This window comes from Bufo bufo, chromosome 10 (genome assembly GCF_905171765.1).
Source record: "Bufo bufo chromosome 10, aBufBuf1.1, whole genome shotgun sequence".
Classification (NCBI taxonomy): domain Eukaryota; kingdom Metazoa; phylum Chordata; class Amphibia; order Anura; family Bufonidae; genus Bufo; species Bufo bufo.
In genome coordinates, this window is record NC_053398.1 from 141,560,105 (window position 1) to 141,583,198 (window position 23,094).

Sequence of the window (23,094 nt, forward strand, 5' to 3'; positions counted from 1 at the left end):
CCTGTACCACTGCTTGAAGAAGGTGTCTTCCAGAAACTGGCAGTAGGACTGGGAGTTGAGCTTGACTCCATCCTCAACCCGAAAAGGCCCCACAAGCTCATCTTTGATGATACCAGCCCAAACCAGTACTCCACCTCCACCTTGCTGGCGTCTGAGTCGGACTGGAGCTCTCTGCCCTTTACCAATCCAGCCACGGGCCCATCCATCTGGCCCATCAAGACTCACTCTCATTTCATCAGTCCATAAAACCTTAGAAAAATCAGTCTTGAGATATTTCTTGGCCCAGTCTTGACGTTTCAGCTTGTGTGTCTTGTTCAGTGGTGGTCGTCTTTCAGCCTTTCTTACCTTGGCCATGTCTCTGAGTATTGCACACCTTGTGCTTTTGGGCACTCCAGTGATGTTGCAGCTCTGAAATATGGCCAAACTGGTGGCAAGTGGCATCTCGGCAGCTGCACGCTTGACTTTTCTCAGTTCATGGGCAGTTATTTTGCGCCTTGGTTTTTCCACACGCTTCTTGCGACCCTGTTGACTATTTTGAATGAAACGCTTGATTGTTCGATGATCACGCTTCAGAAGCTTTGCAATTTTAAGAGTGCTGCATCCCTCTGCAAGATATCTCACTATTTTTGACTTTTCTGAGCCTGTCAAGTCCTTCTTTTGACCCATTTTGCCAAAGGAAAGGAAGTTGCCTAATAATTATGCACACCTAATATAGGGTGTTGATGTCATTAGACCACACCCCTTCTCATTACAGAGATGCACATCACCTAATATGCTTAATTGGTAGTAGGCTTTCGAGCCTATACAGCTTGGAGTAAGACAACATGCATAAAGAGGATGATGTGGTCAAAATACTCATTTGCCTAATAATTCTGCACGCAGTGTATATATAGATAACCATACATAGTGCATCTTGGGTATCGTTTAGACGACACATTAAGAGCGATTGCCTATCATCATCTAGGGTATCCACGGCCGTGGTGCTCTATTGCTCTTTGTATGACAACTTTGTTATTTTTTGTACCTAGACTAGGCCACTTATTAATGGACATCCAATACGGCTCTGCCTATTATAATACAATAGGGTCAGCCAGGCAGTGATGGTGAACCTCTTAGAGACTGAGTGCCCAAGCTGCAACCCAAAACCCACTTATTTATCACAAAGTGCCAACACAGCAGTTTACCCTGAATACTACAGTCCCATATAATATATCTTCCATGTACTTTATCACTTAGCTATAATAGCCTGCCTGCATTCAGTGCGCTGCCTGAGCTGTTGATAGTGCGCCTGCGCTGATGAATGGCAGGAAAAGTCAAAGGCATATTGGTACACCATAGACTTTTTCCAGGGTGCGGGTGCCCACAGAGAGGGCTCTGAGTGCCGCCTCTGGCACCTGTGCCATAGGTTCGCCACCACTGGCCTAGGGCATATTAGGAGGTTCCAGAATACGGGATCGCCCCTATCGAGGTAGCTATTCCGTTTTTTAGGCAGGGATTATATAGTAGAGGGCCATATCTAGGGATAGGCCCAAAATCACAAGAGACTACCCTGCCTATACCTCTATATCCTCAAATCACAACTGAGGTATAGGAGTATTGACACAGAGCATATCTAGTATGTACCCCTGATCTGTCGTCTCTTTATTTCTTTTCATTTCTATGTTTTGTTTGTCTGTGGGAGTTTGTTATTTTATATGTAACTATTATTAAAGGCTACGTTTTATAACAGGAGGTACCCTGTGACTTGACATATCTTCTCCATCAACTATTTAAATTGTATTGCCCCTTATAAGGATCTCCCTGTCATAGCTCCCCCTGCTGGTGGAGCAGCATGTGCTCTACTGATAAACCTAAGGATGAGGCCACAATGTGATCTTGGAAGCATCACCAGTTGCACAACCACGTATTTCTGTGCATCATCTGAAATGAAGGGAGTTGCAACACAACCATTAAAGGGGATGTGTTACAAAATATTCTACATTTTTCAAACCAGCCCCTGGATCTGAATACTTTTGTAATTGCATGCAAATAAAAATTTTGCATAGCCACTGAGTTATTCAATAAAATGTATATGTATAGCGCCACCTGCTGTTTGTTCTTTTTCTTATTTTTTGTTTTCCTCCCTGAGGTGGTCGCACATGCTCAGTTTAAATTTTCAACTGCAATCATATCTACTGTTAGAAGCTGTGGCATTTACAGAGCTACAGCATAAAGAACCCCCCCAAGAAAGGTCGCACCCCTGAGCTGCCAGGTTGATAGAAATCTAGCAGAGCAATGAATGGGGAGATCTCTGGATCCATGAGAGGTACAGGGCTGGTTCTAGCTTTGTTAGAGATAGTCATGGACTACATGATGTCCGATTTTCCGTTTTTGCATTAATCATGGGTTCACCCCTTCAAGTTGCCACAACCCCAGAACACTGCTGGATTTATTGCGATTGTGGAGTGGTGGTGGCGACGAGTTGCGCGGATATACCCTAATGGCTACACCGCAATCTTTGATCACATGACAGGTGTCGCTTCCAAGAACACCATGTGGCCCCAGCCTAAATGTCTATCATAGAAACTCTTATACTTGAGTCGCCTTCCTATAAATGTCATACATTGATGGAAACCTCTAATTTCATCAAATTAGCAATAAGAAATGTCACGTGCAGGTCGATCGCAGACATTGGCGAGAAGGCGTCTTGCATTTAGATAAGTCTTTGAAAAGTTCAATTGCTTCAAAGGAGACGACAAATAATCCAGAAGGCGAATTCTATGGCCGCTGCCATGCGGCCCCGCAACCCTGAGCCTCCCCTAATTCTCAATGCTGCAGTCACTGTGGGAAAGGGCATTTAGATGTTAAATTCAGGTTCGGAGTCGGTCGGAGGAGAGGCGTCTATTATGATGGAAATTACTTGCACCGTGTATGGCGGCTCGGGCTGAATATAAAGCAGAGGAATTAACAGAGATGCAAATAAGTCACCTTGAATGGCCCTCAGTGCTAGGGATGAGCGAATCGACTTCGAAGTCGATTCGCATAAAACTTTGCTCCGTACAGTATTAGAATGTATTGGCTCTGATGAGCTGAAGTTATTGCTTCACGAAGTCTTGCGAGACTTTGTGTAATACCTTCATAAATTGATTTCTATTGTAAAAAAACCTTTCCCGAACTCAGGTACCACTTGGAGCCGAACCAGAGTTCGGGAAATGTTTTTTTTTATAGTACAAATTAATTTATGAAGTTATTACCCGAAGTCTCGCAAGACTTCACAAAGCAAAAATTTCGGCTCATCGGAGCCAATACATTCTAATACTGTACGGAGCAAATTTTTATGCAAATCGACTTCGGATGTTTCATCTGAAGTCAATTCGCTCATCCCTAGAGCCGTCACCCATCCCTGTGCACCACAGGTAATAAAAAACATAAAAAATTAAATCCGAAATGTCATTACATTGCCCTCTTCTGTCAAGTTGTATTCAGCCATTTAGGAAAAATAGTGATAACCAAGATGGCCATTTTGTCACCCAAAGGGGTTGCTACCCAGCTTTTCAAAACTGTGCCACCTGTAAAGGGGTTGTATTAGAAAAAATATATAAAAAATCCAGAAACAGTGCCACCCTTGTCCATAGGTTTTGTCTGGTATTGCAGCTCAGCTTCTCTCTAGTTGAGATGCACAGCGCCATACACTATGTAGTGGACGGCGCTGGTTACTACAGCGCTGCGCCCATTCAAAAACACAATCCTAGGTGGGGTTTAGTGTTGAGTGAACTTGTGTTTTAAGTTCTGCGTCCAAAGTTCGGGTTTCGAAGAATAATGGATTCCGCTACCACGGATCATAATGGAATTTGGAATCCATAACGGGATTCTTCAAAAACCCGAACTCGAGCTTTGGACGCCAAACTTAAACCACAAGTTCGCTCGACACTAGTGGTGTTTCTTCTTTGGTCTCTTTCCGATGAGCCATGTTAATCCTTAGAGTCTAGGAAATTTTCTGTTTTTGCGTTTTAGTTTTTTCTCCCTGCCCTCCAGGAGCCATAACTTAATTTTTGCGCTCACATCGCTATATGAAGACTTGTTTTTTGGCGGTTAATATTGCATAGGGTTTAGTGGGAAGCTGAAAAAAAAAAATTACAAATGGGGTGGAATTGGGGAAAAAAACCTGTGATAGGCCATTTAGAATTTTTCTTCTGTTACACCATTCGCTGTATGGGAGAAATATTTTTGTATTTTAATAATACAAGCGTATTGATGGGAGGAGGGCACCAATAATATCCAGTATCCCCTGTTTTAGTTGCGGTACGTCCCAGGTTTGAATGCACCGTACATATCCGCTTCTGTTCTACATATATGTTAGACCAGGGCAGCCTTAACGCCTCATTCACACGTCTGTGTTCGTGGATTACACGTCCATGCTCAAATCCGTGTAAAGGTGGTCAGTGATGCGTCCGTGAAGGATCAGTGTGTCCGTTTTTTGCTGCCCATGTGCCATCCGTGTTTCAAGGACACTGTGCAGCTGAAAAATTATTTTCAAAGCATGATCCGTGAAACACTGATGGCATGCGTGGTTTTCACGGACCCATAGACTATAATAGGCGTGATGGATCCGTGAACATGGAGAAAATAGAGCATGCTTCCGTGCTGAAACCATAGGCCGTGGTAAAACACGGATGTGTGAATACACAAATTAAAATGAATGGGTACGCGTGTGGTCCGTGGAGAATGTGGCATTATCGTCACACTCCGTCCACTGGTAGTATTACGAATATTCGTTTTTTATGTACAATATTTTTGAGCGATCTAAGAGTGAAACTAATATATACAGTATATACCTAATAATATATTTGGGCCGTTTATATAGTATATCTTCTATCCATGGGTTCCACGGTGGAACGCTCACGTTATTTCCGTTTCCTGAGCCCCTTTTCAGATCCCTCCTTGTGTTTCACCTACAGAAATGAGGTTAGATGTTGGCATTACCCTTCCCTTAGTAATATTGCTGTTTTTATTTTATATGTTTTTACGTATGATGAAGGGGATGAAGTAGTTCCCTAAACCGGGTTATAAAAGGCACCCTACGTTTGGTTTGTCATCCACGTTCCATCTGTGGATTTCAACCTCTGTCGGGAGAGGCGTGGGACCCAGGCTATGCGCTTCTTCTGATTGTCCCCCCCCGTAAAGTGGCGCGAGTTTATTTGAGCCTTGATCCTAACGCCATAACCTCCAATAGAGCGCACACTGCAGACATCTTGGCCGACGTCCATGTCCGTATGTGTGCGGCGGAAACATGAGGAGAAAAATAGCAGATAGAAAGTCCTGTTTGTATCTTTTATTAAACTGATAAAAAAAAATGGTACAAAATATTTCCTTACAAACAATTTAAACACCATTTACATCATTTATCACCAAAATACTATCAATTTAAAAAGAGAATAATCAAAAACACGCCATATAAAAGTTATATGTGAAAAATTAAAGGCATTCTGTCACCAGGAAATTCACTGATAAACCAGTGCCTTGTAGGACTAGCTCATCTGAATGTAATGAGAACTTTCGCTTAGCGATCCATTGCTTCCTTCTAGAGAAAAGGGGTTTTGAATCCATATGCAAAATATGCAGTTAAGTGCACTGAGGGCGGGCCCAAGCCACTCTGTGCACCCATGCTCCTCCTACTTCTGCTGCCAGCCCCTCCCTCTCCATTCAAGATTGACAGAATAGGTTCCTGCATAGTGTGAACCACTATGATAAATCTGGCACGTTTTAAGACTGCTTGGTTGCCTTAAAGGAGGTTGTCCCAGCTTTTCATATTGATGACCTATCTTTGCCCCCCCCCCATCCGTGTATAGGGAGAAGCAGCGGAGCTGGGAGCAGGGTAAGTATATTACCTGTGAGGGGCCCGGCACATGGGAAGGGGGGGTTAGGGGGCTGTTTGAGAACTTGGATAACCCCTTTAAGTGCTGCTTTCCTTTCAAAGTCTGCAGTGCTAACCTACCATTCACTCTCCGTGCTCCCCATCATTTCAAGATTATGAGGATACCAGGTAGCCAGACCTCGATGGATCATAAAGTGATGGCATATCCTTGTGTCCTGACTGTATAACATGGGAATAACCAATAAAAAGTAAAAAACAAAATCAGATTGTAGAAAATACCCAAGTGTTTGTGATGCCTAAATTGTCAATATCCCCCAAACCCAGTGTGATGTGTGGTCAGATACCACAGCACCGCCATCAGCTTTGGTGCAGCTTGGAGGACGAGGAGTGCGACACCGGTACCGTCGTGAAGACCTGGTTCTGAAAGACAAAGATTTTCACTCTCTCGAAGACCCACAGGAAGATGAGGAGGACACTGACATACTGGATCCAGGCGAATTTGATCATCTCCCAGAAGCCGGGCTGATACGTGCTGCCGACTATTAAGGACAAAACACAAGATGATGGAGCACAGGAAATGAGACGAAATGGGAAGAAGAAGGAAAGGAAATGAGTGGGAAATGGAAGAAATATTTGCATTTGTTTCATGAAACATTTGGTGAACAGAAGCAGGAGATGAAACGGAGCAGGGGCGGTGGACCGCCACCTTGTGAACGTGTGTATACGCCAACTGCAAAACTTTCCTCCTCGCACCAGAATCACATGGACGCCTGTATGTTTTACTGTCCTATACAAAGTGTTAATAAGGTGTAAAAGTCTCCAACTGAAATGAATGGGAAAGGGGCAGCTGAATGCATTCGCAGTATGTCTATAGGTCTCATCCACACGACCACGTACAGCCATGAATAACTGCTCATGACTGCACCTTCACTGCGCACAGCGACCACAATGCAAACCCACCTTCAAGGCAAATTCACAGGATACCCATACAGTACATGTCTGGGAGATGTGGGGGGGTGGGGGGGTCAAAGGACCCCCATTCTGGATATAGGATCGCATTCCAGAGGTGAGAATCGTATCTATCCTGTGGGAGATGGAGTACCCTTTTAAAGGAGAACTCCACCAAGCTGCCTGTAGGCAGAGGGCGAGCTGCAGCTTATCTTGGCTCATCCATGACTGCCCATACCATTTTTGATATAGTATTAATACAGCCTAAGGCGACTGCACTGTAAGTGGAGCTGCAGAGCAACGAGAAGAGCGTACAACGTGCTGGAAGCATTCGGGGCGCAGCAAGTAACGACGAGCCGCCCCTTCTCGTAACTATTCAATTGTGATCTTTACCTTGAAACAGACTTTAGATTTTTCTACGTCTTCTGTTCTTTCAATGTCAACATAATGTTGACTCAACATCCCCGAAATGTGTCAGCTATTGACCGAAAAGTTCACTGAACCCAGGATATTTCCGGAAGGGAACATTTCCATTCTCACCCTATGATAACAACTGTTTGCAGATGGTACAGTCCCATTGTTCCCCTTATCTTTCTTAAAAACATCGATTCTGCCCCTCCGTAATAAATCAAATGGGGGAACAACAAAAGTGTAAAGATTTTGAAGGACACTTATAAAGAAAGCAGTCTTAGGCTGGGTTCACACCTGAGCGTATTCGATAAGCGCTTTTTACAGGCAAACGCCCATTAAGTCTATAGGCGGGAACGCGCGACAATACGCCCCGAAGAAGCTCCTGTACTTCTTGGGGCGTAGGGCGTTTTACGGCGCGTTCGTACGCGCTGTACAACGCTCAGGTGAGAACCATGCCCATAGGGAAACATTGGTTTTTGGCTGTTGAGCGTTTTACAGCGAGTAGGAACGCGCTGTAAAACGCTCAGGTGTGAACCTAGCCTTAACCTATCCCCACTGGCGTCAGATCCGCCACAATTATAAAGTGTCTCATAATTTTGGCGCATCGCTGCAGGTCCATGCGTCAGAACTGAAAACTACACCAGCTCCACCCTCATCGTCTCCGTTCTGGGCTCAATTTCTGAAGTTAATCCCAAAAAGTTTCAAAATTTTGCACTAGCAAGGCATGCGCCAAACTTTACGACTTTCTTGCACCTGTCTTCTTGCGTAAAGGGGTGGAAAATTGCCCCCCCCCCCCCTTCTTTCTTGTTGTTTTTCTAAAATTGAACGAGGATTCCTTAAAAATGGCTGCAACAAACAAAGGATATGAAATGGTCTCCACAGGGTAACGGATGACGGCTTGGAGCACAAATGGGTCAGAAGTGCCTCTGCCCACAAGCCATATTGGGTTGGGATTGTTCAAGAAGGTAGTCACTGCAATGACACAAAGTTATGACCACGTATGACAATCACAGTAATATCTATACAGGGTGGATGGAGATAATCGCAGATATGTCCCCGACACTTGGGATAGCCCGTACTTTGGTCATACACTTTGGCTAGCTGCAGGTCAAACACTTGATTGTCCGACAGCTATTTCCCCTCCCCCTCCCACACACACACACACACACACACACTCGGCTTGTTCTCAATAAGGAGAGGGGAATAAACGACTGTCAGACTCTTCTGTTGGCAGCTTATCTCCCGAAAACAAAAGGATTGGGCATGATGAAATCTGACCTGTCTGATCTTTCTTCTGGGAATAGACGGAGTTGAGTCACCCCCAAACACATGAGATGGTCAGCCAGTCTCACCAAAATTGTCAGCTTCAGCTGACCTTAAAGTCCATCTGTCAGCAGTTCTGTCCCTATGACACCAGCTGACCTGTTACATGTGCACTTGGCAGCTGAAGACGTCTGTGTTGGTCCCATGTTCATATGTGCCCGCATTGCCGAGAAAAATGATGTTTTAATATATGCAAATGAGCCTCTAGGAGCAACGGGGGCGTTACCATTACACCTAGAGGCTCTGCTCTCTCTGCAATTGCTGGGCCCTCTCCACTTTGATTGACAGTACCAGGTCTGATCACATTTACACTGCCTGGTCCTGTCAAAGACGGAGGGAGCAGCAGTTGCAGAGAGAGCAGAGCCTCTAGGTGTAATGGTAACGCCCCCGTTGCTCCTAGAGGCTCATTTGCATATAGTAAAACATCATTTTTCTCGGTAATGCGGGCACATATGAACATGGGACCAACACGGATGCCTTCAGCTGCCAAGTGCACATGTAACAGGTCAGCCGGTGTCATAGGTACAAAACTGCTGACAGATGCCCTTTAACCTAATGGATATGGCCACCGTAATTTTTATAGTTGACTAGAGATGACATTTGTAACCACCAAACCCCTCAATGCTGGGAGACAGTTTCTGATGTCCTCTTCGCCAGGTGAGACATGTTGCAATGGCCTTCACTTTCTACAGAACATCGTGGAAGAGCATATAAGTAAGAAGCTGATTTTGTCGGGGGTGTATCTGGGCGACTGCGCCTCCTGATGGCAGATGTTGGAGAATATAAGGATCAGGCAGCTATATTTCAATATGCCAATCCAGGCCGATGTGTCTGGTGGTGACTTACTTCCCTCACCCCAGGGAGCGTGCATGTGTATGGGGCAGCGTTTGTACGAGCAGTCACCCAATCTAAAGATATATGGCCGTCTAAAGCTTTCTTTGATGACCACGTACATGCAACTAAAGCAATATACATGTCGTTTAGGTTGAGAAATGTCCTCCGGTGTTACAACAATTGTCTTCTATAGCTGTAATATAATTCCCACAAATTAACTCTGCTGACAGCCTGAGCGCCGCTTTTCTGCCCGAAAGTAATTTCCCATTGTGTTCTGCCCTTCTGTGATATAACGGGTCACTGAACGCCATTGTGTTAGTACTTGAGGCTGTGGTGTTAACAGGGGCATTAAATAACTCAGCAGACAACATTCAGATCAATCTCTCTCAATCTATGGAATTAGGACACTTATTACAAAGAATTTGAGCTTTGCCCCTGAACCCCTTCCCGACATACACCATACATGTACAGAGGATGTCAGGACTTTAAAGTGAGCGCCCGCTCAGAAGCTGAGCAGACGCCATAGCCACCTATCGCTTGCTGTTTTACACAGCAGACACTTAGCGGCAGAGTACATGATTGTCAATAACGCCGATCATGGACTTTTAACCCCCCCCCCCCCCCCCCCAGAAGCCATGGTTAATTGTGACCATGGCATCTGACCGGCCAATTACCGGGAGCACTGCACTCTCAGTGACCAATGGGTCGTGGGGGCTTTCAGTTGCTACGGTAGCCTTGGTTCCTGCGGCCAGGCTTGAAAGGAACGCAGCGATTTTCCCAACGACTGCAGGTAATCACAAAATTTAAGGACACATCACTGTGAATCCTGAATATGGCCATATTGGGGATCGGTTTGGAGACCTGCCCATCAAACACTTATTGGGACAAATAATATATATGTCTGTAATAACAGAGAAATATCAGCGAGCAAATCATAAATAATCCAGGCCCCGGTATTCCCAGAAATCCGTATGATGTGTGTAAATGAGAATCCCGGCACCAGAGATCAGAACTGATTATGGAGGTAGCTGGACGGGTTTGCACTTACCGTTCCTCTCCTGATAAGCCGATATTATGTTTGTCAGATCATAAGAACTTGCGAATGGGCTTGTTCCATTGATGACGGACACCTAATATGTGAGGGCAATCAGAAAAACACCATCATTCCCCACATCTGGCCTCTATGAATAGGTCACAAACGTATTTCCATATTCCTGACCAGCAGTCTAAAAACAGAAGACATCTGAACGAGAATAGAGGCACATGTGTGCGGCCTAGCGGGTCTTTGTCCTTTTGTATTTTACACAATGCTTTCCAACTAATGGTGGATCACAGTCCGACGACCATCTTATGTGTAGGAAGGCGTGCCGACTCCCCGACAGATATCAGAGGGAAACAAGGATCAGGCGTATTGAATTTTAACATCCGATCCTATTGTTGTCAAGGAAGATAAGCTGCTGCCAAAGGAGTCTGGCAGCACCTTCTCCCCAGTGACAACACATGCACAGTCCGCTAAGCATCTGGGGAGTCGAGGGGAATAGCTGTTCGGCCAACAAGTATTAAAAGGTGTATGGGCACTTTAAGGGAGGTATACCTGTGATGGGCACCTTTGACATACACTGCCACACATCTTCCCTACAAGCTGCCATTTAAAAAATAAAAACCATATACTGTGCAATTTTTTTTTGTGGGTTGACTTTTTATGGAATAGCACAGCCATCTTCACTATTCCATACAACTGGAGAAAAGGTATCCTGATGTAAAGCAGCGAGATATACATTGAACAAAGATATAAACGCAACACTCTCAGTTTTGCTCCCATTTTGCATGAGCTGAACTCAAAGATCTGAAACATTTTCTACAGACACAAAAGACCCATTACTCCCAAATATTGTTCACAAATCTGTCTAGATCTGTGTTACTGAGCGCTTCTCCTTTACCGAGGTTATCCATCCCACCTCACAGGTGTGACATATCAAGGTGCTGATTAGACAGCATGAATATTGCACAGGTGTGCCTTTGACTGCCCACAATAAAAGGCCACTCTGAAATGTGCACAGTTTTTCCTTACTGGGGGGGGGGGGGGGGGGGTCAGAAAACCAGTCAGTATCTGGTGTGGTCACCATTTCCCTCATGCAGTGCAACACATCTCCGTCGCATAGAGTAGATCAGGTTGTTGATTGTGGCCTGTGGAATGTTGGTCCACTCCTCCTCAATAACTGTGCGAAGTTGCAGAATATTGGCAGGAACTGGAACACGCTGTCGTATACGCCGATCCAGAGCATCCCAAACCTGCTCAATGGGTGACATGTCCGGTGAGTATGCTGCCATGCAAGAACTGGGATGTTTTCAGCTTCCAGGAATTGTGTACAGATCCTTGCAATATGGGGCCGGGCATTATCATTCTGCAACATGAGGTGATGGTCGTGGATGAATGACACAACAATGGCCTCAGGATCTCGTCACGTTATCTCTGTGCATTCAAAATGCCATCATTAAAATGCACCTGTGTTCGTTGTCCATAACATATGCCTGCCCATACCATAACCCCACCGCCACCATGGGCCACTCGATCCACAACGTTGACATCAGCAAACCGCTCACCCACACGACGCCACACACGCTGTCTGCCATCTGCCCTGAACAGTGAAAACCAGGACTCATCCGTGAACAGGACGCCTCTCCAACGTGCCAGACGCCATCGAATGTGAGCATTTGCCCATTCAAGTCGGTTACGACGACGAACTGCAGTCAGGTCCAGACCCCGATGAGGACGACGAGCATGCAGATGAGCTTCCCTGAGACGGTTTCTGACAGTTTGTGCAGAAATTCTTTGGTTATGCAAACCGATTGTTGCTGCAGCTCTCCGGGTGGCTGGTCTCAGACCATCATGGAGGTGAACATGCTGGATGTGGAGGTCCTTGGCTGGTGTGGTTACATGTGGTCTGCTGTTGTGAGGCTGGATGTACTGCCAAATTCTCTGAAACACCTTCGAAGACGCCTTATGGTAGAGAAATGAATATTCATTGCACAGGCAATAGCTCTGGTAGAGATTCCTGCAGTCAGCATGCCAATTGCACGCTCCCTCAAACGTTGCAACATCTGTGGCATTGTGCTGTGTGATCAAACTGCACATTTCAGAGTGGCCTTTTATTGTGGGCAGTCTAAGACACACCTGTGCAATATTCATGCTGTCTAATCAGCACCTTGATATGCCGTACCTGTGAGGTGGGATGGATTATCTCGGCAAAGGAGAAGTGCTCACTAACACAGATTTAGACAGATTTGTGAATAATGTTTGGGAGTAATGGGTCTTTTGTGTCTGTAGAAAATGTTTCAGATCTTTGAGTTCAGATCATGCAAAATGGGAGCAAAACCGAAAGTGTTGCGTTTATATTTTTGTTCAGTGTAGATACAGGTAGGCGTATGGGGGAGTCCGAGGGTTCAGCTATTGAAGGTGTAGGGCACCGATAACAATCAGACTGAACCTGTTTTATCTATTGGTAATAATATTGAGTTCTTCTTACATTGTAGGTGGTGTCCAGTCCCTGGTGACTTAGCGGTTGCCTCTGCTGAAGCCTCAGGTCCCCATTGATGTAAAGCTTGGCTCCAGGGACAGGAGAGGTGAACTGGATGAACGCCATGCTCTGCATAACAAACGTGGACATCCTCTGCACATATAGAAATAGAATACGTGGCGGATCAGTCTACAAGCTTCTAGTTAAGCATCATACATTGCTACAATTGGAAATATCAGACCCCCTGCACACCACAAGCCCCTAAGTATTCCTGTCCTTAAAGGGCATGTCCACTTTTGCAATCACTTTTTGGTTTCTTCATTGAATCTTACATTAAAAAAAATATTAAAGCAACGTTCCAGATACCCTTGATTTATCATCTGTAGTGTGACCACAGCTCCCGTGCAGAGCTCTGTATCTCCATGGTTACGGATTACAAACCACATAGGTAGGCCAGTCCAGAAGCCTTCACTCCCTGCTAGCCTATAGACCGGGGTGCAGGAACCACTGCGCCTCCAGCTACAACTCCCAGCATGTACACTTACTTGGTTGTTCTTGGAACTGCTGCTGGGAGTTGTAGATTCACCAGAGGCTGCTGACCCCTGCTATAGACAGTAGAAGAGAAGGCAGATGGAAGAGCGTAACACATCACTGCAGGATCAGACTACACAGGGTTGTTTGTAGTCTGTAACCATGGAAACACGCTGCGGGGAACTTGCTAGGATTCCACACTCCAGTCTTAAACTATAGTGAGTACAGTGCAGCAAATTTAAATAAATGAATACATTTGCTGCACCTTTTGACCGTCCAGGTGCCAGCAAGCAAATCTAGATGTGTGCTATAAACTATACCAATTTCTGGACTTAAAGGGGTTGTCCACTTTCTGGTTACTGTTGACCAATGTGTTTGGAAGATGATTATACGACGCTTACTAATACGGCCTTTGTTGAAATTCTGCACCATTTTCTATATTTCATGAGGTATGCCCCCTTGTTTAGTAAGGGTTTTGTGCCGTTCATAAGATGGCCGCTGATGGAGGGTCATGTGACCAGATCACCTCCATTCAGATACACTGAACCTGCCGCCATCCCTACTTGTTCGGTTGGGAGTTTAGTGAAGGTGCGGTGTGTTTGAATGGAGGAGACATCACGTGGAGGTGATCTGCCTGGTCACATGACCTTCCATCAGTGGCCACGGTACGGACAGGACCTCTATGCGGACAGCACAGAAGATTTGCCCAACAAGGGGGCATACCTTATGAAATATAGAAACGGCACAGAATAAAGGGTATATTAGTAAGTGCCATATAATCATCTTACAAATACATTGGTCAACAGTAACCAGAAAGTGGACAATCCCTTTAAGTCAAAGTGGTTTTCTGAGACCAACACATTGACGATCTATCCTTTACAGGGGTTGTGCAAGTGGCGTAATGTCAGATCGGCACCACTGCCGATCAGCTTCAGAGTTTACCTGTATGGCATCTCCTCTGTAGCAGCAGTGCAGTAGTAATTACACTGCGCAAGTAAACTTTGAAAAAGAAGTGGCGATTGCATGTGCACCACGACCCCTCCAATCAGCTGAGCAGTGGGGTCCTGGATATCGGACCCCCACCACCTGTCCTCAGGATAGGCCATCAATATTACACCATTGCACATCCTCTTTAAGGCATATCTGTCAGTCTGTGAAAGACCACCCCCCTCCCCTCCTGCTTTTCTAGTCACCTTTGGGTTGATAATACCGATATAGGTCTTCAGGTGCAGACCGGCCATAGACTCTACAGGGAAACTTCCCGGTGGGCCCATGCCCAGGGGCCACCTGAGCCCTCCTCTTGGCCACCAGCAATGTAAGTAATGGTCTGTACCTAGATGGCAGCTACAGGTGCCCCCCCCCCAACTTCTGAATTCAACTGTATTGCCACCCTGAGGATAGTTGGTGGTTCTGACCATTAGAGGGGCGTCTTCTGGGGAGGTATTTGGTTCTGCTGGGGCAGTATTTTGTGCTGCACTGTGGTATCTGGTTCTGCTGGGGCAGTATATTGTGCTGCACTGTGGTATCTGGTTCTGCTGGGGCAGTATATTGTGCTGCACTGTGGTATCTGGTTCTGCTGGGGCAGTATATTGTGCTGCACTGTGGTATCTGGTTCTGCTGGGGCAGTATATTGTGCTGCACTGTGGTATCTGGTTCTGCTGGGGCAGTATATTGTGCTGCACTGTGGTATCTGGTTCTGCTGGGGCAGTATATTGTGCTGCACTGTGGTATTTGGTTCTGCTGGGGCGGTATATTGTGCTGCACTGTGGTATCTGGTTCTGCTGGGGCAGTATATTGTGCTGCACTGTGGTATTTGGTTCTGCTGGGGCAGTATATTCTGCTGCACTGTGGTATCTGGTTCTGCTGGGGCGGTATATTGTGCTGCACTGTGGTATCTGGTTCTGCTGGGGCAGTATATTGTGCTGCACTGTGGTATCTGGTTCTGCTGGGGCGGTATATTGTGCTGCACTGTGGTATCTGGTTCTGCTGGGGCAGTATATTGTGCTGCACTGTGGTATCTGGTTCTGCAGGGGCAGTATATTGTGCTGCACTGTGGTATTTGGTTCTGCTGGGGCAGTATATTGTGCTGCACTGTGGTATCTGGTTCTGCTGGGGCAGTATATTGTGCTGCACTGTGGTATCTGGTTCTGCTGGCGCGGTATATTGTGCTGCCCTGAGGTATCTGGTTCTGCTGGGGCGGTATATTGTGCTGCACTGTGGTATCTGGTTCTGCTGGGGCAGTATATTGTGCTGCACTGTGGTATCTGGTTCTGCTGGGGCAGTATATTGTGCTGCACTGTGGTATCTGGTTCTGCTGGGGCAGTATATTGTGCTGCACTGTGGTATTTGGTTCTGCTGGGGCGGTATATTGTGCTGCACTGTGGTATCTGGTTCTGCTGGGGCAGTATATTGTGCTGCACTGTGGTATTTGGTTCTGCTGGGGCAGTATATTCTGCTGCACTGTGGTATCTGGTTCTGCTGGGGCGGTATATTGTGCTGCACTGTGGTATCTGGTTCTGCTGGGGCAGTATATTGTGCTGCACTGTGGTATCTGGTTCTGCTGGGGCGGTATATTGTGCTGCACTGTGGTATCTGGTTCTGCTGGGGCAGTATATTGTGCTGCACTGTGGTATCTGGTTCTGCAGGGGCAGTATATTGTGCTGCACTGTGGTATTTGGTTCTGCTGGGGCAGTATATTGTGCTGCACTGTGGTATCTGGTTCTGCTGGGGCAGTATATTGTGCTGCACTGTGGTATCTGGTTCTGCTGGCGCGGTATATTGTGCTGCCCTGAGGTATCTGGTTCTGCTGGGGCGGTATATTGTGCTGCACTGTGGTATTGCTGGCTCCGCCTACTTGTGTTGCCCCACCTTCTATCAGTTTGGACCCGCCTACAATATCTGGCCACTTGTACTTTTTTTTCCCAGGGCCACTTTAAGTTCCCAGTCCACCCTAGTAGGTCTTAATAGGGAATGTACATTTGGTTAGCATATCCTTTAAAGGGATTGTTCATCTTTGGGGAGCCTTTCTGCCAAAGCCCTCCAGGTGGCCGGATTTGCGGAGAGAAGCGTACTTACCTGCTCCCCGCCGCAGATTCATTCCAGGTCCTCAGCATCCTGTTTGACTTGGATCACGTGGCAAAACAGCACACCAAAGATGAACAACCCCTTTAAGTATTGATGTCATTGGGTAATTGATTATCGTCATAGCGCCCGGCACGTCCTCCGCACTTACATACAGCTGGTAGGAGAAGGTGAGAAGAAGCTGGACGCCGTACACATCCTCCACAGGTAGTAACGGGAGCTCCACCTGGAAACTCAACTGATCCATCTTTCCATCTTGGTTTTTATCTTCTTCTCGAACCTGCAAGTCGTAGATAAAAGTCCCGTTACTATGTGACCGGACCAAACCGTTAACAAGGTAAAATAAGGCTCTGTTCCCATTCATGCCGTACAGTACGGTCCCTGGACTGGCCCCTCCGTACAGTACGGTCCCTGGACTGGCCCCTCCTTATCTACCGTTTTAGGTCTACAGCTCCAGCGCAGACCTAATGCCTGTCAATGATAGAAGAGGGGGTGCAGGATCACACTACACAGGGTTTGTCGTTTGTAACCATGGAAACACATAGGTTGGCCTAGGAACTGTATACACATCATGGCAGGAAACTGTAAAACTGGCTTAGCTGCCCCGAGCAACCAATCAGATTCCACCTTACATTTTTCAGAGCCCCTTTGGACCGGTTGCTAGGGGCAGCTAAGCCAGTTCTGCTTTACACCAGTCTCCCCCTGAGCGTGTCCTATTCTTAACCATGATCGTGGACAAGAATACGCATTTTCTATATAGCGCTTGCCCTGTGCTTTCCGCAAAATTCCGCGGAACACATGCGGCTGGTATCCGTGTTTTGCGGATCCATAAAACACAGCTTGGGTGTGTGAACGCGCCCTTAGGCTCCATTCACATGTCCGCAATTGTGTGGAACAGGTGCGGACCCATTCATTCTATATGGGGGCGGAATGGATGCGGACAGCACACAGTGTGCTGTGTGCATCCTCATTTCCGGAGCGCGCCCCGGATCTTCCGGTCCGCGCTCTGGAAAAAAATAGAACATGTCCTATTCTTATTGCAGACAAGAACAGGCAGTTCTATTGCAGATCCGCCATGCACTACGGACGTGTGAATGCGCCCTTAGACTACAGAACACGCCACATACTGAGACTCGGGGTATCCGGAGCCGCTCCCCCACTAAGCTGTTGAATCCTTGAAATGTGCTCCAGGCGACATAACCCCCGCTGCTGCCGGTGAGGGCGATCAGCAACGCCTCATAGCGGAAACGGACATCGGGCTGTTCTTCATAAGAGCTTTGTTTCAACCAAAAACCTGGAAGAAATGGATAAATGGATTAAAAGAAAGAAAGAAAAGGTGCTAAAACTGATAGAAGGTAGTAAGAGGGGGGCGCCTCACCCTGGCTGCGGTAAGCAACTAAGAGCGGGGGGATATAGGTGAGCACCAGCACCACCAGGAGGAAGAGCGAGGCTCTGGAGCACAGGCTGCTTCTGTATCTAACCAGCAGCGGGTGAGAGTAGACCTCATAGATCGCCATGGTGGAGATGCCGGGGAGTCCGCGCCTTCAAAGGGTTAATTCGTTGCCGTGTCCGAACGCTCTGCTGCTCTTTACATGGATCCTGCTGTACAGGTATAATGGGAGAACTGGTATAATGGGAGAACTGGTATAATGGGAGAACTGGTATAATGGGAGAACTGGTATAATGGGAGAACTGGTATAATGGGAGAACTGGAAGTAGAGAAAATACTCTAAACTCCCCCAAAAATATGGTGTCTCTTAATTACATTATTACATGTACCCCTCCTCTACATACCCCCTCCTGCGTACCTCAGTATTTACCCCCTCCTGTGTACCTCTATATATATACCCCCCTCCTGTGTACCTCTATATATACCCCCTCCTGTGTACCTATATATATACCCCCTCCTGTGTACCTATATATATACCCCCTCCTGTGTACCTATATATATACCCCCTCCTGTGTACCTATATATATACCCCCTCCTGTGTACCTATATATATATATATACCCCCTCCTGTGTACATATATATATATCCCCTCCTGCGTACCTCTATATATATATATATATACCCCCACCTGTGTACCTCTGTATATATACCCCCCTCCTGTGTACCTCTGTATATATACCCCCTCCAGTGTACCTCTATATATACCCCCTCCTGTGTACCTATATATATATATACCCCCTCCTGTGTACCTATATATATATATACCCCCTCCTGTGTACCTATATATATATATATACCCCCTCCTGTGTACCTCTGTATATATACCCCCCTCCTGTGTACCTCTGTATATATACCCCCTCCTGTGTACCTCTATATATACCCCCTCCTGTGTACCTATATATATATATACCCCCTCCTGTGTACCTCTATATATACCCCCTCCTGTGTACCTATATATATATACCCCCACCTGTGTACCTCTATATATATATATACCCCCTCCTGTGTACCTATATATATATACCCCCTCCTGTGTACCTCTATATATATATATACCCCCTCCTGTGTACCTCTATATATACCCCCTCCTGTGTACCTATATATATATACCCCCACCTGTGTACCTCTATATATATATATATATACCCCCACCTGTGTACCTCTGTATATATACCCCCTCCTGTGTACCTCTATATATACCCCCTCCTGTGTACCTCTATATATACTCCCCCCCTCCTGTGTACCTCTATATATACCCCCTCCTGTGTACCTATATATATATATATATATATATATATATACCCCCTCCTGTGTACCTCTATATATACCCCCTCCTGTGTACCTCTATATATACCCCCTCCTGTGTACCTCTATATATACCCCCTCCTGTGTACCTATATATATATATATATATACCCCCCTCCTGTGTACCTCTATATATACCCCCTCCTGTGTACCTCTATATATACCCCCTCCTGTGTACCTCTATATATACCCCCTCCTGTGTACCTCTATATATACCCCCTCCTGTGTACCTCTATATATACCCCCTCCTGTGTACCTATATATATATATATATATACCCCCTCCTGTGTACCTCTATATATATATACCCCCACCTGTGTACCTCTATATATATATATATATATATACCCCCACCTGTGTACCTCTGTATATATACCCCCCTCCTGTGTACCTCTGTATATACTCCCCCCTCCTGTGTCCCTCTATATATACTCCCCCCTCCTGTGTCCCTCTATATATACTCCCCCCCTCCTGTGTCCCTCTATATATACTCCCCCCTCCTGTGTACCCCTATATATACTCCCCCCTCCTGTGTCCCTCTATATATACTCCCCCCTCCTGTGTCCCTCTATATATACTCCCCCCTCCTGTGTACCCCTATATATACTCCCCCCTCCTGTGTCCCCCTATATATACGCCCCCCTCCTGTGTCCCTCTATATATACTCGCCCCCCTCCTGTGTCCCTCTATATATACTCCCCCCCCTCCTGTGTCCCTCTATATATACCCCCCTCCTGTGTCCCTCTATATATACTCCCCCCTCCTGTGTACCCCTATATATACTCCCCCCTCCTGTGTCCCCCTATATATACTCCCCCCTCCTGTGTACCCCTATATATACTCCCCCCTCCTGTGTCCCTCTATATATACTCCCCCCTCCTGTGTCCCTCTATATATACTCCCCCCTCCTGTGTACCCCTATATATACTCCCCCCTCCTGTGTCCCTCTATATATACTCGCCCCCCTCCTGTGTCCCTCTATATATACTCCCCCCCCTCCTGTGTCCCTCTATATATACCCCCCTCCTGTGTCCCTCTATATATATATATACCCCCCTCCATCTCCCCGCGGCTGCCGCCGTTCCGCACCGGGAGCTGAGGACCCCGGGACCCGCGATTACCTCAGACAGGAGCCTCTAAACGCGCGGTCTCCCTTCTGGTGTCTCCATAGCAACGGACGCCATGAACCGGAAATGCTAGGTAATGACAAGCAGCACACCAGAAGCGTTTTCCGGGCACGTGATCGTGGGCAGCCTGTATCCCTGTAACATTATAGGCACAGATGTGTGATCTTGTACGTCAGTGACTAGGACTCTGTGGCTCACCAGTTGTCAGTAATGCTGGGAGTTGTAGTCCCACATCAGCTGGAGGGCCACAGACGTTCCTGTATGGTAAATATCAGAGCAGTACAGCACACACTGGGTCAGTGCCCCCCATACATGACATGGCCTCATAGCTTGTGCGATGACATTGCGCCTGCCAGGGGGACAATACAGCTGTAACGGTGACCGCACAGCTTACATCCGGGCCCTCAGACGCCATTTACCATTTACCTTTCACTTAGAACATCAATTAAGCCTAAAAAGGAGCCGATGATACTGCTAGGCCAGAGAAAGCGCCCCACCTACAGCCGAGGGGCGCCGCGCAGATTGAGGCCTTAGGCCTAGTGCACATGACCGTATGTATTTTGCAGTCCACGATCTGTAAAATACGGATACCAACCATGTGCATCCCACACTTTCCGCGGACTCCATTGTCAAAATTCCTATACTTGTCTGCAAAACGGACCAGAATGGGACGTGCTCTATTTTTTACGGGACGGCCATACAGATGTGGACAGCACTCGGTGTCCTCATATTTTGCAGCCCTATTGAAATGAAAGGGTCTGCATCCGATCCCCAAAAAATGCAGAAAAAAAAATCTGGTCGTGTGCATGAGGCCTTACTCTACTTTCACACTCGCGTTTTGTGCGGATCCGTTCAGATAATACGACCGTCTGCATCCGTTCAGAACGGATCCGTTTGTATTATCTTTAACATAGCCATGACGGATCCGTTTTCTATTGTGCCAGATTGTGTCATAGAAAACGGATCCTTCCCTATTGACTTACATTGTGTGTCAGGATGGATTCGTTTGGCTCAGTTTCGTCAGGCGGACACCAGAACGCTGCAGGCCGCCTCCAGAGCGGAATGGAGACGGAACGGAGGCAAACTGATGCATTCTGAGCGGATCCTTTTCCATTCAGAATGCATTAGGGCAAAACTGATCCGTTTTGGACCGCTGAGGCCTGAACGGATCTCACAAACGGAAAGCCAACACGCCAGTGTGAATGTAGCCTTATACATAAGCCTATGTTGTTTTCCATCTGTGAATGGACCGCTCCCATGTTATGTCAGTTTTTTTACATCCATGTCTCATCTGTTTATCACAGGCTTGAAAAAAAGCAAACAAAAAGCAAACGGTGGGACATGTCCATGGAGAACATGAGCTGCACATGTCCATGTCCCACCGAGGTGTGAACAGGGGTGGACTGGTCAAACCCCACAGGGAAATCTCCCAGTGGGCCGATGCCCACCCAAACCCTCCTCGCATCACCCAGACAGCCCCCCTGATGTTAGCATCGGAGCATTTCATGCTGGATCGCGCAGGGTACGGGCTCTTGTATTTACAATAACACACTGCCGGGCAGTGTGTTCGGTGACGTCACCAGCTCTGATGGGCGGGCTTTAGCGCTGCCCCAGCTGTTTTACAGGAAAGGGCAGCGCTAAAGCCCGCCCATCAGTACCAGTGACGTCACAGGGCTCACTGCTGGGCGGAGGCCTCCGCCTGGCAGCCCCATGGAGAGCCCGGTACGTCACCAGAACTCCAGAAAATGCCTTTGCCCTGCACTATTCAGCGCAAGGCAAAGGAGGACATTGGAGCATGAACTGCTCAGATGCTCAAGTCAGGAGGGCTGCCGGGGTGAATATGGAGGTATGTTCTGGTTCAGCTCGGAAACCCAGACAACCCCTTTAGTTAATAGTAGGGGCATGAAGTACTTATGCACCTGACCGGCCCTCCTGAATTCCTCAGGACTGTGATACAGTTGAATACTGCAGCAGGAGCGGCAGTATATTGTGCTGCACTGTGGTATCTGGTTCTGCTGGGGCGGTATATTGTGCTGCACTGTGGTATTTGGTTCTGCTGGGGCAGTATATTGTGCTGCACTGTGGTATCTGGTTCTGCTGGGGCGGTATATTGTGCTGCACTGTGGTATCTGGTTCTGCTGGGGCGGTATATTGTGCTGCACTGTGGTATCTGGTTCTGCTCGGGCGGTATATTGTGCTGCACTGTGGTATCTGGTTCTGCTGGGGCGGTATATTGTGCTGCACTGTGGTATATGGTTCTGCTGGGGCGGTATATTGTGCTGCACTGTGGTATATGGTTCTGCTGGGGCGGTATATTGTGCTGCACTGTGGTATATGGTTCTGCTGGGGCGGTATATTGTGCTGCCCTGTGGTATCTGGTTCTGCTCGGGCAGTATATTGTGCTGCATTGTGGTATCTGGTTCTGCTGGGGCGGTATATTGTGCTGCACTGTGGTATCTGGTTCTGCTGGGGCAGTATATTGTGCTGCATTGTGGTATCTGGTTCTGCTGGGGCGGTATATTGTGCTGCACTGTGGTATCTGGTTCTGCTGGGGCAGTATATTGTGCTGCACTGTGGTATTTGGTTCTGCCGGGGCAGTATATTGTGCTGCACTGTGGTATCTGGTTCTGCTGGGGCAGTATATTGTGCTGCACTGTGGTATCTGGTTCTGCTGGGGCAGTATTTTGTGCTGCACTGTGGTATTTGGTTCT

The 23,094-nt window shown here is 47.0% G+C and overlaps 1 protein-coding gene across 2 annotated transcripts; it reads right to left on the bottom strand.

Moving 5' to 3' along the window:
• Nucleotides 1-5,303: 5,303 nt before the first annotated feature.
• TMEM231 (transmembrane protein 231) lies at nucleotides 5,304-20,454 on the bottom strand. Of its 2 annotated transcripts, none has more exons than XM_040409677.1 (8): nucleotides 20,378-20,454; nucleotides 17,879-18,102; nucleotides 17,628-17,794; nucleotides 16,652-16,780; nucleotides 12,898-13,041; nucleotides 10,419-10,500; nucleotides 8,080-8,185; nucleotides 5,304-6,383 (listed from the first exon to the last, which is right to left on the bottom strand). In XM_040409677.1, exons 2-8 carry the CDS (start codon nucleotides 18,015-18,017, stop codon nucleotides 6,212-6,214), a joined length of 939 nt encoding a protein of 312 aa, XP_040265611.1. In that variant the 5' UTR covers nucleotides 18,018-18,102; nucleotides 20,378-20,454; the 3' UTR covers nucleotides 5,304-6,211. The 2 variants fall into 2 exon arrangements, with proteins under 2 accessions (XP_040265611.1, XP_040265612.1); XM_040409678.1 differs by having other exon boundaries at nucleotides 17,879-18,099; nucleotides 20,378-20,435.
• Nucleotides 20,455-23,094: the final 2,640 nt, after the last annotated feature.

What these genes read in the sequence shown, in the direction of transcription:
- TMEM231 (XM_040409677.1), bottom strand. Translation starts at nt 18,017, where the DNA reads ATGGCGATCTATGAGGTCTACTCTCACCCGCTGCTGGTTAGATACAGA. An exon ending in CCTTCTCCTACCAGCTGTAT is followed by an intron (nt 13,042 to 16,651) that starts GTAAGTGCGGAG and finishes CTATATGTGCAG; the next exon opens with AGGATGTCCACGTTTGTTAT. An exon ending in GGCTTATCAGGAGAGGAACG is followed by an intron (nt 8,186 to 10,418) that starts GTAAGTGCAAAC and finishes GTGTCATTGCAG; the next exon opens with TGACTACCTTCTTGAACAAT.